Here is a 15,657-nt window from a genome sequence, read left to right as displayed (position 1 = left end):
TATAATATTATATAATATGAATAGCATGAATGGATTATATATTGTGAATATTAAAATTAAAATATTATACACACATACATGGATGCATATATGTATGTACACATACATGTATTCCCATGGGCAACTCAAAACGAACATGTCCAAAACAGAGCCATTGGTCATTGCCTCCAAATGCACCCTGTTTCTAAATTTCCTATTTCTGTTGAGGGCACTGCTTTTCTCCCAGCCTTGGTGACCTCCTAGACTCCTTTCATATCCTCACATATCCAAGAAGTGGTCACATCTGCTTGTTTCCCCCTTAGCCTCATCTCTCACATATAGCCCCTTCCCTGCCCTGGCACAGTCACTGCCCTCATTCAGGACCACATCCCCTCTTGTCACACCCCACCTGGACTCTTACAAGAGCCAGCTGGTCTTCCTGTCTCAAATCTTGCCCCACTCCAGTCCATACTCTGAAGGGCCACCAAAGTGATTTCCCCAAAGTGCCAAGATGATGATGTCAACACAAACATGTACACATACATATATGTTTTATACAAACATATACAATGTGTACATATGCACACATATCTATGTATACAGACATACATATGTATACATCTATGAGAACAAGGCTCAATTGAGACGTGACAAGCTGTTTTCAGGTACCTGAGGGGTTTAGACTATACTTTTGCTGCTTGAATCCAGAAGGCAGACTGCTTAGACAAAATGAGTGAAAGTTGTAGAAGAGCTGATTTAGGATGGATATCCAGAAAAATTTCCTCACAACTACCTGTGTCCCAAAGGGGAATGAGTTGCCTTTGGAGGTAGTGGGCTCCCCTTCATTCAATCTCTTCCAGCAGAAACTGGATTGCCATTTGCGTATATTATAAGAGGGGCTTTTTCCAGGTATAAATTGGACCAAGTGGCACTGAGGTCTCTTCCAACTCTGAGACTCTGTGATTTTATGGCCTTTTCCCAGAGGCCAAGGCATTTTCAGATTGGTTGGAAAGTCAACAATGAAGAGAAACTGAAACAAATAAATGTTTGATAAGAAAACTGACCCATGTTCGAGGGTTTTGTTATCTATACGTGAATTAGTTTATATCAAGATTAGAACTATGGCTCAGAGGAGTTGAAAAAACACACGGGAGAAATAAGACACTTGGTGAATTGAAGAACAGTACTGTTTTGTTAGAACAGTGGGAATGTTGGCTCATCAAGTAATTGGTTTAATTTATGTTTAAATCTGCTTCTGTTTTCAGTGCATCCCCAAAGAGAGATGATTAACAGCTTCATGATGCTGGTGGTGATGATGAGGACGGTGATTAGAATTTATGAATATATAGATTTAAAGTGGGAAGGGTTCTGCCCCCTCAAAAATGATGAGGTAGTGAATACTAGGGCCACCAAGGTCAGTCATTTTGCTAACCAGCTGTCCCCATACTCTGGGTTGGTTTGATCCTGATTTTATAGGCTGGAGAAGCAGAAGTGGGAGTAGGTAGTCCACCCAAGAGGTGGTCCACTGGGTACCCAGCTATAGATGATGTTCTGTGGCTACAGCAGTGGTTGCAGAGGCCAAAGAAGAGGCCTGTCCTCAGCCAATTCCCAGATATATTTTTTTTCTGATCTCTAGAGTCTCAGGATGACTGAGTACACGATATTACTGAATTTCATAGGATTTAGAGCTGGGAGGGAGCTCAGACATCATCAGTCCAACTTGCTTATTTTACAGATAAAGAAATTGAGTCACAGAGAGGTTATAGTGTTTTGACTAAGGCAATTCAGATAGCCAGAAGTCTTACACTGGATCTCTTAGACTTGTCAGATTTATTCAAGTATTTAGTGCCTGAAACTTAGCAGGTGCTTAACAAATATTGACTGATGGATTGAAGAGCTAGTTTGCACTTGAAGAATTGGACTGATTCACCTTGGCTATTAAGGGCCAGAGACAACATGGTGTAGTGGAGAGTGTGGTGGCCTTGGAGTCAGAAAGAAGTGGATTTGAATACCTCCTCAAACACTTATTAGCTGTGTGACTTTGGATAGGTCACTTAACCTCTCTAATCTCAGTTTCCTCATGTGTAAAATGGGATAATAATAGCACCTGCCTCATGGAGTTCTTATGAAAATCAAATGAGAGCACTTTGCAATCCTGAAAGCCCCATTAAAAAGATAGTTTTCATTATTACTGGTGTTAATCAAGAGTAATGGTGGAAGCTGCTGAGAGGCACATTTCTGCTCACTGAAAGCATAGTCCCTAAGAATTAGGATGACCCCACAGTATTACAGGTTGCTTTGAAAGGTAGTGGGTTCTACATAACTGGAAGTCTCCAGGCAAAGATATGAGAACCACAAGGATGTTGGAGACTGGTTACACAGTGGCCTAGACAGCCCCCAAGGTCTTTCCTGATGCTGAGATTCCCTGATTGAGCATCCAGTGTTCTTTCCTGCAGAAGACTGAGGGGCCAGGTATGTAGCCATGAATCAAAATCAGATACTCATAAAGTTGGAAGGGACTTTCAAGATCATATAGCCTGATAATTTAGATCATATAAAATTTTGAGAGATGAGATTTTCTGAAGTTTCCCCCACAAGTTAGTGGAAGAGCTAGAGCCAGAGCCCAATGCCCTGAAATCTAATCTAGTCCTACTGCCATTTCATGAGGTTCAGATGGACATCACTAGTACTCCTCCTGGGCATTCTGAAGCTGTCACAGCCTCAATGACCCAAGAGATACTCTTTCCCCCTAGATATCTCTGAAGGCTTTTAATCAGAAGTATTTGATGCAAAATCCCCCCCACCATTCAACTGCTATTTTCTTATTCTGGTAGTATTTTTTATGAAAATAATTTCTAATTTTATGAAATTGAAATAATCTACTTTGTCTTTTGTGATCTTATTTCATATTCTAACCTTATCATATCATAGACCTGGAGCTGGAATGAACTTTGTCCAACCCCACCCCTGCTCATTTTACATATGGGGAAATAGACCCAGAGAGATTAAGTGACTTATCTAAAGGGACCCAGAAAAAGAGCAGGCAGAATGGAGATTCAAATCCCAGCTCCTCTAACTCCAGAGCCTATGTTCATGCCACTGCTCCATACTCCCTCCTTTCTCCATCCCTTCTTTAATTTTAAGTTTTCTCCCCACTTCCCAACCCACCAATCATTGCTGTGACAGGGAACTCCTGTCCTCTCATTTCCATATACATGACTGCAACAATAGGTGCAGAAAATTGCCTTCAACAAAACCCAGCCCTCATATTTCTTAAAAACTCTAACAAGTGTCATGTTGGAAGGGCCTTTATTCAATAGAATCCAAACTCTAGTGCATCTACATTTCTGTTTATGTGTTCCATTCGATTCAGCAAAAGTTCCTAAGTTGTTCCCTCAAGTCTACCAATGCTGACCCCTTTCCAACTTACAGTCTTTGAGAGTTGTCAGCAGAAATGTAAGTGATACGACCCCCCCCCCCCACCCCCGGAGTCACGTAGAGAAATGTGACAGGTGAGACCTATCACTCTCTCTCTGAGGTTAGCCCTCTAGTTTTCTCACCAGAGAGCTCTCTACATGGATGAAATCATGGGTCTATACCAAAAAAAAAAAAAAAAAATGGTCCCATTAGAATGTGAACTCCATGAGGGCAGTAATTGTATTTGCTTCCGGTTTTGTCTTTCAAGCTTTTGACACAGTGACTTGTATTTAATAGTTGTTTAATAAATGCTTGCTGAATTGAGTTGAATTGAAATCATAATTATGCTAGCTAGGCTGATACCTCAGGGTGGAAGTGGCACCATGGGTAGAATAGGAGAAAAAGAACTAGCCTTGGAGTCAGAGGACCTGAGTTCAAATCCTGGCTATGCTATTTACTCTCCTCATGTTGGATTCTCCATTTCCACATCTATAAAATAAAGGATGACCTCCAGGTTCCTTTGCATCTCAAAATCTGTGACCTAATTCCATCCAAAGAAAGCAAAATCACCTCTCCAACTGAAGGAAAAAAAGCTTGTCTTAGTAACTTTCCCTTTGGGGACTTCTTACCTTGAAGGAGATCACCCATCTGTGGAATCAGAGGAGCAAACATTGACCTGGTGAGACCATCACCCCACCAAGACCAGACACATGCAAGGCTGCATAGACAAGAGCTCTGGAGCACATCACTGAGAATTCCTACCTGGACCAAGCTATATCCTGTGCGCTGAATGAGTGCGCGGAGTGCTGCTTCCTTCTGACTGCCGCTCAATCCATCCCCGGATTTTTGATTTGATTCCATTGAGAGTGATTATCAGCAAAAAATCAGGTTAATTAGGGGTGCTCACTGAAATCAAATTTAAGATAAATTAAGAAAATTATTATTGCCAAGGTGACAAATCTTTTTGTGGAGGGTATTTTTAATCAACCATTTTAAATAAATCAGTCATTCTTGGTTTAATTAACACACAAAGTCCTTTAAACATTACACTGTTACATTTGTAAAACATTTCCTAGGTTGCAAACTGGATTCGTAGACTTTAAATCATTTTGAAAAATGGAGTTTGAGTATTATCACTGTCCCCTCTTCCCATTCTAAGAATGAGAAAACTGAGACCCACAGAAACTAAATAAACTTGCCCAGAATCACACAATTGGTAGCTTCCCCACAGCTGTTACATAAACAGTCCTAAAGTGCAGTCTGGCCACATCACTTCCCTTGCTTAAACCTTCTGTCTTAAGATCAAATACAAACTTCTCTTTTGAGAATTTTAAGCTTTTTACAATCTGGCTCCTTTGAGTCTTTGGAAGCTTATTGCAAATTCCTCCTTCACTGACTTTACATTTCAGATAAACTGGCCAGCATCCTGTTCCTCAGTGATGATGATCCATTTCTTATCTTTATGCCTGGTCCTCCATGCTTGTAATACATCCCCTCCTCCTCCTCTCTGGTGTCCTTCAAGGCCCACCTCTAGACCCATCTTTGGCATGAAGACCTTTCTGATTTCCCCAAATGCTAGTGCCCCCTAAAATTACTTTATACATATTCTACATTTAATTTTATGTGAACATATTATTTCTTCTTCCTCCTTATAGAATATAAAATCCTTGAGGGCAGAGAGACTGTCTTTGTATCCCCTGAACAGCATCTGGAACCTAGTTGGCCCATCACAAAAGCTTGTTGCATTAAAATGAATTATATGAAACAAAATTCAAATGGAGTAAATGGAAGGCTTCTGCAACCATAGAGGCTCATGATAAGGCAGCCCTGAAACAGCTGGGTGGGCATGGAGATAGAAGGCAGAGGGGCCTCATGGAGGCAGAACCATCAAGGCTACATATGCCCTGGGATCTTCCAGCCTCTTCTTCCACATGACTCACCATTCATCTTTGACTCTTGTGCTGGGTGCTCGTCTAAGTCCCAACACTTACATATGCATCTCCCCCCTCCTCACCCCCGACTTCTGTCCTGAGCCCTCTTTACTGTTCTCTCTGCACCCTCCCATTCTCCCAGTAGCAGTTAAGTTCTTTGATGAGAGGGAATGTTTCCTTTCTGTATTTGTGCACCCAGCACCTGACAACGCCCGGCAGATAGGCATATGATCAGAAGTACCTTTCGGGTCAGGACTGAGTTGGCAGGAGTGGGGATTGCCCCAGTTATTACTGCCTCTGAGGCTAACTCATCCATGAGGCGACACTACCTTATACATAGAAGACACTCAACTGTTTGTTGAATTGACTGTAATTGAATCAAGCCACCTTTCTCCGCTTTATTTTCATTACTTACAAAAAAGGGGGCCTGGAATAATGTTCTCTAACAAACTTTCCTGCCCTAAATGAGAGGGAGAATAATATCACAGGTAAAGAGAGAGCGCTGGAGTTAAGATGTCTTGGATTTGAGTCTTGCCTGTAACAGATACTTGCTCTGGGACACTGGGCACGTCATTGGGTCTAAGTGCTCTGGATGACTCTCTCAATCTCTAAGCTACAGAGAAGGTTGCTGACCTACATTGGCCAAGGAAGTTTCTAGCACTGAGGAGATCACAGGTCCAACCAAATCTTACTTGAGCCTCCAATACGCCCACCATGAAAGGGTAACTCATATTATCTCTGGTTTGCAGATAAGGAAATAGAGGTTAAGAGAGACTTGTTCTAGGGCACATAGCTAGTGAGTCCACAAGGTAGAATTTGAAACCAAGCTTCTCCTGACTTCATGTCCATTAAACCTTCCTCCTTTTCTAATTTAGATCCAGGATTTCCAGCCTCAAAGGTTGTCATCATATTCTCCCAACTACTCCTAAATGCTACCCTCTGACTCAGTACAATTAGAAGAATTTTAAGTGTGTGTATATGTGTGGAGGGGGAGGGACTGCAGGAATTCATTAAATTACACAAAAACTAGGTGTTGCAACTCCAGAGAGGTCATGAATTAGGTACCAAGATCATGCAATATGAGAAATCATCAGTAAGATAAATCAGGACAGCCTGTGCACTTCTGGGCTTCCCAGAAACCAGCTGACCAGAATCTACATCTCTCACACACAAATTACAAGGAACACTGGCCATTAGTCTAAGGTACAATGGAGAGACCCTTCTCTGAGGATGGATGGATGGCCTCATGCCTGCCTTGAGTTGCCCACAACGTACACCTGATTATCCCCCCTCCTTGTGTTTATTTTTGTGAAAAAACAAAAAAAACAAAAAACAAAAACAAAACAAAACAAAACCTTTTGACCCACAGTACATCCTGAACTCTATTAAATTGAATCTTATATATCTAGGTTGTCAGGATAATTTTGTCTCAGTAGTCTGTCATTCAGTGGGCTAACTACCCCAAGGCAGCTTTGTGTCATCTGAAAATCTGATGAATATGCCATTTATGCTTTGATTGAAGCCACTGTTAAAATGTGAAACAGCTCTGCATCAAACATAGATCCGTGAGGTCTCCACTGGAGATCTACTTCTGAGTGGCCATGGAAACACGAATGACTACTCTGAGTCTAGTCATTCACTCATTTTAGAATTCATCTACTCTTACTATCATCCAATCCACACTCCTCTATTTCTTCCATAGGAATACCATGAGAACCTTAGTGTTGAAGTGGATAGACCACTGGACTTGGAGTCAGGAATATCTGAGTTCAAATCGTGTCTCAGATATTTTCTAGCTGTGTCACCTTGGACAAGTCATGACTTCTGTCTTCCTCAGTATCCCTATCTATGGAATGGGGATAATAATAGCTACCTACTTCACTGGGTTGTTGGGAGGAACTGAATTCATCAAGGGCAGTTAGAAACCCTCTCATTATCTTTCTTCTGTCTCCTTTGGCATCTGATCCCAATCCATGTCAACCCACCAGTAGCTGATTTTTGAAAATGTGTGAATCAAATGTATCTAAGGACTCATTAATTGAGCTCGATGTCTAGTTATCAAGCCTCTCTAACATTTTTTGAGCACAAAAGGATGTTTTTTTTTGTAAAAGAGAAAACTGACCTTTCTTAGGCATTCTCTTCATGTCTTCATAAGATTAAGCTTACACCTAATTCCCTCAGAAAATGAGTTCTTTCAGTCTGTTTTCTTTGTCCTCACTTCAGCCACCTTCCCCCAATTCATGTGTCACCATGGCCAACAAAATCATGACCCCATGGCCAGTCTTTTTTGTGATGAGCCTCTAGTACTTAGGTTGGACCTTGCATTCAAATAGTACATTGCCAAACCCATCATTGAAACCATTCCAACGTGGTAATATTCAAACCAAACTGGTTTACTTTCTATTTCCTGAATGCTGTGGCCTATCTCCTATATCTCATCTCCCATGCCACCTCTAAGACTTTGCCCAGGTTGTCCCCCATGCCTGGAATGCTTGCCTTCCTGACTTTGGCTTCTTAGATTCCTTAGCTCCTTTCAAAAGTCAGATTAGGTACCAGCTCCCACAGGAAGCCTTTGCTGATTATCTTTTAATGTGTTTTATTCTTTGGATAGTATATAACCTTACTGAGGTTGGAGACTATTTTGCATTTTTCAGTATTCATGTCACAGCACCCAGCATAGATTTCTACACATAATAGGTGCTTGATAATTATTCACTGGATTTTATTGGACTGATAGAACCTGCCAGAGTTTACATTCCACATGGCACAACCATTAAGAATGCCAAGTCACCCAGATGCCACCATGAAATGACAGAAAAGTATTATGATTGAGTTTTTTCTCTACTGAAACTTTCTAGACCCCTGTTGGGGTGCTGTTTAAAGATACAAATTGAATAGGCTCTTGGAAATGTGCAAACCTTGGGTAAAGAATTCATAGCACCTAAAACTATAAGGGACCTTAGAGATCATCTGGTCAGCTTCTCTCTTTTAACAGAGAGAAAGCTGAGGCACTGTGAGACTCAAGATCACAAGGGAAGTACAAAGTGATTATTTCAATCCCCGTTGTCCAATTTCCCGTCTAGTGTTCTAGCCACTACTCTGTCTCCTTTATTGGATCAGGTTGGTTTCAGAGAGGCGGGGGCCAGAGGAGAATCTTCTGATTGGGGTTGTAATTGCATCAAATCAAAACTTCTAGATGTAAAAACTTTTTTAAAAAATGGAAGAAAAAACCCCTAGCCAAAAGATAATTATTAGGTAAATAATTTTTTAAATGCCATTTATAAAACCAGAAAGGAACAGGTCAGCCCCTTTCTTATAGAAAGGTTTTTTCCAGGGGTACAGAGGGAAGTTCTCTTTGGATTATAAAAGAGGAAAAATGTATCTTTCCCTCTAGAATAGAGCGTAGGGGGTGGAGACGTGGCGGCTCAGCCCTGCAGATGCTCAGGCAATAATATAGGGCCCATTTGTGAGTCGGACTAATTTCATTTGGGTGACACTGTGGTGTGGACACTTTGGAAGGCTCCAAACAAGTCAATATTCTTATCGATTTCCATGGCTTCCATTAGGCAAAGGCTTGTCCTGGTATGGGCCCTACAGGGGTCCCAAAGCAGTGTGGCTAACGTGACCACATCAAGCAATCATAAGAACTTTTCTCCCTGACGTCACAGAACTGTGATCAGGAAAGTGTTTTCTGTTCTTCAAAGCCCTCCAAGAGTGGGTGTTACATTCTGAAATTGTGGTCTGTACAGATGTTGGGTTCCTGTTCCTTTCACATATAATTCTTGGTGTTCTGTCCCAGGGTTATTGGTCATGGTTATGAAGATAAGGAGTGATGATGTTTATACAGTGCTTCAGGTTACAGAGAGTGTCTGGCATATATTATCCCACCTCAGATGTCTACTATCTATGTGACCTTGGACAAATCTCTCCATGAGAGTCATGCTCAGAAGCAAAATGGTAGAGTATATTGGGCACCGGGCTTGCAGAGAAGAAGGGCTGGGTTCAAATCCCACCTTAGACATTTACTAGCTGTGTGACCCTAGATATTTAGTCTCTCTGTGCCTTAGTTCCCTCATCTCTAATGGGGGGAGACAGATTCACTGACCTCTGAGATCTCTTCCAACTCTAAACCTATAGTCTTACGATCTCATATAAACCTTGTAGCAACCCTGGGAGGTGGCATTATTATCCCCATTTGATAGGTGAAGAAACTGATGGGAAGTGACATCATATAATCTCACAGAAAAAAGTATCAAAGGCAGGACTGGAATCCAGGCTTCAAGTGATACCCAGTCTAGCACTCTTTCCATTAAATTCTTTGAAGCTGGTCACCAAGCCCAGAACATACTAGGTGATCAGTAACATTATCAATACTGACTATTGTTTGGAAAGCAATTTAGTCAATAAGTTTTTGGTATAGTATCCAGGAAAAAAAGATACAAAAATATTCCCACTATACTTTGCCCTGGTCAGATTGTATCAGGAGTATTATGTCCAACTCTGAGTGAGCCATTTTAGGAAGGACATTGATTATGGGGCTGGAGGCAGACCAAAATAGTGAAGGCCTTCAAGGCCATAGCATGAGGAGAGATCAAAAGAACTGGGGCTTTTAGCCTGGAGAAGGAAAGACTTAGGGAGAGCATGGGAACTGGCTGCAGATACTTGAAGGGCTCCCATCTGGAGGAGGGATCAGGCTTGTAGCCCCAAAGGTTGGAGCTGGAAGCAAACCGACAAAGTGGCAATGAGGCAAATTCAGGTAAAGTAGAAGAGAAAAAAAATCCCAAAGTGGAACTGGACTTCCCTTTTGGGAGGTTTTCACACAGAAACTACATGACAGCGGATTGGACTTTGTTGGTGAATAACAAACAAACAAGAATGATGATGACCGTGATGTCAATAATAGTATTTCCATAGAGCTTTAAGGTTTGCCAAGTATTTTTCACATATTATCTCATTTGATCCTCACAACTACTCTGGAAGGTAAGTGCTTTTATTCCCCATTTTACAGATGAGGAAACTGAGGCTGACAGAAATTAAGTGACTGGCCCAGGGTCACACAGCTAATATGTGTTTAAAGTTGAATTTGAATGGAGGTCTTTCTTGACCCTAGGACCAGGTCTCTCTCCCCTGCATTGCCTAGCTGCCTCATATGCAGGGCCCTTCCAAACAACTCTGATTTTCTGAGCTTCTTCCACGTGCCCTAGACCTTTCATTCACTCCTCTTGATTTGTCCTCTATCTCAAACTAGTCCCCAGACCTTCTCAATTTTCAACCCCTCTTTTTCTACATTGCTATCTCCAATATTTTAGTCTAGCCTCATATTTCTTCCTTCTTAAATACTTCAATTGCCTTTTTACTGGTCTCCCTACCTCCATCTCTTTAATCCATTTGGCACAGCTACTCTCAGACTAATTAAGCAAAAACACTATTTTAATCATGTCCTCCCTTTGCTTAGAGGCAGCACAGTATAGAGGAAAGGGGATCAGATGGAGTAGTGTCTCTGACACTAACGAGTTTATTGTCCATATCATTTCCTTCCATTCCATTCCATTCTATAAACAACTATCAAGTGACCACTTTATGCAGAGCCCTGTACCTAGTGCTTGGGTAGACAAAGACAAAACCACCAACAGCCCTTGCCTTCAAGAAACATATGTTCTACAGGGCAGATACAACATCTATGAACCGTGGGGTACTCTACCAAATAGTCAATCAGAATCAAAATGATATTGTGTTGAAAACTATACCTTCCCTTCTGGAAGGGGATGATTAACTAGACAGCTCTAATCTTCCTCAGGACCCATTAAATAAGAGAATTCGCAATTCAGGAACAGGGTTCACCAACAAACCAGAGAGTCAGGAAGGCTTTGAAGAAGACTGGATGTTGAAGGAATGAGGGAGAATAGAAGTAAGATTCAGCTGAAATGAGCAAAATAAACAAACAAAAAATGAAAAGGCTCAGTGAAGCATTTTTTAAAATAGGAAAAAGTGGAAGAGTGAAAAGAGTCACAAATAAGTAAGACAGTTTGATCACTATTACATAGACTTTCCCCCCTTAAAACTACCTATTTTAATAAGAAATAAATTCAATAAAGAATGACAATACTGAGAACCAAGGCATTCAGAGATTTCAAGTCATGCTTTTTTCAGTTGATCCAAAATTTTGTCAACTAAATTTTCAAAAGTTTTAGAGCAAACATTACTCGTAAATATCATACATATTACACAGACTTTTAAAAGAAATCTATATAATATCAGTTCAGTTATTCCATGATAGAATATTCACATACAAATCTCTTTCTCTTCTTTGTATATTGACATGTTCCTATTTCTCAAGTTTATAATGAAAAACAAAATTAAATAAAAGACTTTGAAAGTTAAAGCAAAGAAAAGCTATAAAAGACGTAAGAAATAGTTGCTAAGAAAACCTGTCCCACATAAGCTAATTCTTATATTTCTCCCCAAGGTCCTCAGGAATGGGGGGTTGTTGATGAGGATAATGGCCCAACTCTTTCTCCAGAAGATCACCTCCCAGGTTGAGTGAGATGAAGATAGAAAGGATGGGGAGCCTTGGGCATTATCACTGTTTGTCTTAGGGCTGTTTGGATCCAAAAGTAACAGCATGTGCCCCTGGGGGATTGTTTTTTTTTTTTTTTTTGCTAAAGGACACCTTTCTATTGATAAGGTCATAGCAGATGATGCTAAAGTGACAAGTTCATACTTGCAAAATCTGCCTCTCCTTTCAGTTAATCATTAGAAGCAAGGGTGGAGGATGAAGGTCTTTTGACATCAGCCAAAGTCTTTGACACTGAGTCACTCCCAGCTCAGCTTTTTAAAATCACACATGAGAGTAATATGATAGAAAGAACATGGCCCTGGGAGTCAGAGGCCCTGGGTTCAAATCCTCCAACATTTACTGCCTGTATGACTTGAGGCAGCTCTCAACTTCCTTGGACCTCATTTTCCTTTTCTATAAGAGAAGGAGTCTGGTCCCCTTCAGTTTTAATTCTACGATCCTATGAGAACACTGACTTCAGGTCCAGATTTTGCTTCCAAGTGAGAATGAAGTCTTCTTTCTTCTACCCTACCTTCTACCCTTATACCCTCCACACCTGCCAAGGAAGCATTTCTTTTTAAAAGCTAAACTTACTTTCCTTGACTCCAAATTTGGCCAGTTGGAATAAGCAGTTCTCAGTATATTTGCAAATATTGGGTTGCCATGGTCAAGTCTAAGACACCATGTCTCTCTTTTTTCCCACATTTATTTATTTTATTTTTAATTTATGGAATAAAATAAGCATTTTTATAACATAGTATAATAAAAACATGATTGCACACAAAACTGCAAGTCTATTATGTACAACTTGCTATTCCTTTAAAATATATAATAAAGTTATCATGTAAATTTTTTTTCTTTTTTTCCCCTAGAGATGACTACCATTACCACAACTTGGGAATAAAACTTGATTATAATAATAAGTTGCTAAAAATAAAATGAAAACAAAATAAAAATATAATTGAGTAATGTCAAATGGCCACAAGTCCAAAAAGAGCTGTTGGAAGAACTTAAAAAAGAATTAAAAAAAAAAAACAAATAAGAGTGATCAAGGAAAAATTAGGAAAAAAAATAAAAGCAATCCAAGAAAATTCTGGAAAGAAAGTTAACCAATTGGGAAAAAAGGTACAAAATCATAAGGAAGAAAGTAACTCCTTGAAAACTACGATTGGGCAAATGGAATTGAATGAGGTTAGAAGACCAAGAAATAATAAAGCTAGAAAAAATAGAAAAGAATCTGAAATATCTCATTAGAAAGACAACTGATCTGGAGAACAGATTGAAGAGAGATGATATAAGAATTGTTGGACTACCTGAGAGTCACGATCAAGACACCATGCGTCTTGCCAGAGGAACAGCCCAGTGGAGAGGCTGGTGCTCTGAGATGCCAACAATGTCCCAGGCAGCAGAGAGCAAAGCTCCACTCTGAGTGTATTATGGTAATTGGGAAAGAAGGAAGGATCAGGTTCCTGTGGGAAGGGCCTCTACAATGCTGGGATTGTATGGGGAAATGAATTATAATGAGCAAGGATGAAGGGACAAGACAAAGGCCTAAGAATGCACACACACACACACACACACACACACACACACACGTACACACGTGGGACAATGAAGTTCAGTGGAAAGAGTTGCTGTGTTCTGTGCCAGAAGACCTGAGTTCAAATCCTGCCTCTCTTACTACGTGTACGGCCTTGAGCGATCCTCTTGACCTCTCTAACCCTCAATGTTCTTATCCATAAAATGTGGGAGTTGGACCAGATGGGGCCCAGAGAGGGCCAGGACCTCTGAGGCCCTTGTAGCTCTAATCTAAATGCTTGTTGACTTGACTCACAGAGACCTTGCTTTCTTCTGAAGATGCCATATCTCTTGGCACCTCCTTGGTATATGGCAACTCATTTCCTCTACTCTGGTACAGATAGGGCCAAGAGGAGGAGTTGGCATGCCCTGCTTGCCTCCCATGACTGCCTCCTCTGGGGAGCTGCAGAAGACAAACTGTAGCTGCTATTTCATACAATTTTCTCTGAGGAGTGTCTTCTAAATTTTGAGGGAAAAAAGTCACATCATTGCATTTAATTACATTGTTGGGAATTTACGGCCGACCTTTGTTCATTACCTGATGGTGCTAAGTCAACAGTATTTGAGGGTTGTTGATAAAAGGCATAAAAGTTAATCAATGCAGGAAAAAAAATTCCATGAAAAATGTGTTGTACTGTCAGAATACTAACTGTTGGAGTATGGGAGGACTGAGAAAGTGCCGCTCCAATTTTCAGCTAGTTCACCAGTGCAAGGTACTCTACAGTTTACAGCCCCATGGCAATGAAAATAGAAGGGCTATAGCAAGAGCCCCCAGATTTGAATTCTGACTGCCATTTACTGCTTGGGTGACATTAGGCAAATCATTTTCCCTCCCAGAGCCTCGGTTTACTTATTTATAAAATGGGGCAAATTGGGCTAGATACTCTCTAAGTTTTCTTCAAGGTTGAAAGCCACTGCCAGTCAGTAAATTAGGTGCTAAGGATATACAAACAAAAGTCAAATAATTCCTGCCTTCAAGGAGCATGCATTCTGCTCATCCATGAAACACGTGTGAGGAAAGCATTTTGTAAACTTTGAAGCATTAGAAAAATTAGGGTTAGTGTTACTTATATTATCAATACTCCTTCTATATCTTCCCTGCCTTCTCTCTAGCACTGGGCATACAGTGGGCCCTTAAATACACTTATGGACTGAAAGAATGAACATGTGCTGGGGGGATGGGAGATGGGGGCTCATGCTCCCTCCTTCAATCTATTTGTCCTTTATCCCTCAGGCTGCTGGCTCACCTACTATGGTCAGTATGGGAACTATAGGTTCTCAGAGGAAGAGGTTAAGAAAAAGCCAGGAGGCCAGGAAAGAGATGGTACTATGGTGTCGAGTCAAATATGATGAACATGCCATTAGCAGAGGCCTAGTTATGAATATTTCCGTTGGCTTTTACTAGCTGTGTGACTGTGGACAAGTCACTTTATTTCTCTGGGCCTCAGTTTCTTCATCTGTAAAATGTAGATAATACAATGACCTCTCAGGGATGTTGTCAGGATCAAAGGCGATAATGTATTCTATAGATGTTAGTTATCATTACTTTATGACAGAGAGTGGAGAGTGGAGGCCACTACAGCCTTGGACTTTGGAGGGACTGGAGAGCTCCTCTAGGCCAACCCTGTCATCTTACAGAGGAGGTGGCACACACAGAGTTGAACTAACTTTTTCCAGGATCACACTGATCCAGAATTCGAACCCAGGCCCTCTGGCTCCAAATCCAGGGCTCTTGCTATGATATCTGGCTGCCTTGATAAAAAGGCAGGGAAGTTCTCAGTAACATGTTTTTTTCATCCAAGAGCTGAACCCAGAGTTTCAAGGACTAGTTAAAATGACTTTTTCAGAAGCACTAATTTCCTCAGGGCCTTGAGAGCACGGTCTGATTTCTATTTTTGTGCTTGTGTGCCTGATGCCTGACTCAGTGCCAGTTGCATTCATGGGGCTCAGTAACTGTTTGTTGGATTATCTGACCTGAGTGACTGGCAGTTCTGCATCGACTGAGAGTGATCAGATGCAGAGTTTCAAGTAGCCATTTTCTCTTTGACTTTCCAAGTAACCTGTGCACCCTTTCCTGACAAGCCTGCCTCTCTGGTTTTTTGAAATTCCGTGTCACTGACAAGGGTTATGGGGAGTCCTTTGGAGCAATGTCTAACTCCTGTCTGATCATCAGCAGCCTCTGTCCTGGTTCTCTTC

General features: G+C 41.0%; 1 protein-coding gene across 2 annotated transcripts in view; it reads right to left on the bottom strand.

Moving 5' to 3' along the window:
- Positions 1-15,657, bottom strand: part of A1CF (APOBEC1 complementation factor) — a 93,054-nt gene that overhangs the window by 59,705 nt on the left and 17,692 nt on the right. For both annotated transcript variants that reach the window (XM_027840668.1, XM_027840669.1), the window contains exon 2: positions 4,159-4,302. In XM_027840668.1, the coding sequence (XP_027696469.1) occupies positions 4,159-4,257 (99 nt within the window). In that variant the 5' untranslated portion in view covers positions 4,258-4,302. The remainder of the gene's footprint in view (positions 1-4,158; positions 4,303-15,657) is intronic.

This window comes from Vombatus ursinus, unplaced genomic scaffold (assembly GCF_900497805.2).
Source record: "Vombatus ursinus unplaced genomic scaffold, bare-nosed wombat genome assembly UNPS02014847.1, whole genome shotgun sequence".
In the NCBI taxonomy this organism is placed as follows: domain Eukaryota; kingdom Metazoa; phylum Chordata; class Mammalia; order Diprotodontia; family Vombatidae; genus Vombatus; species Vombatus ursinus.
This window is presented reverse-complemented; position numbering and strand designations above follow the sequence as displayed.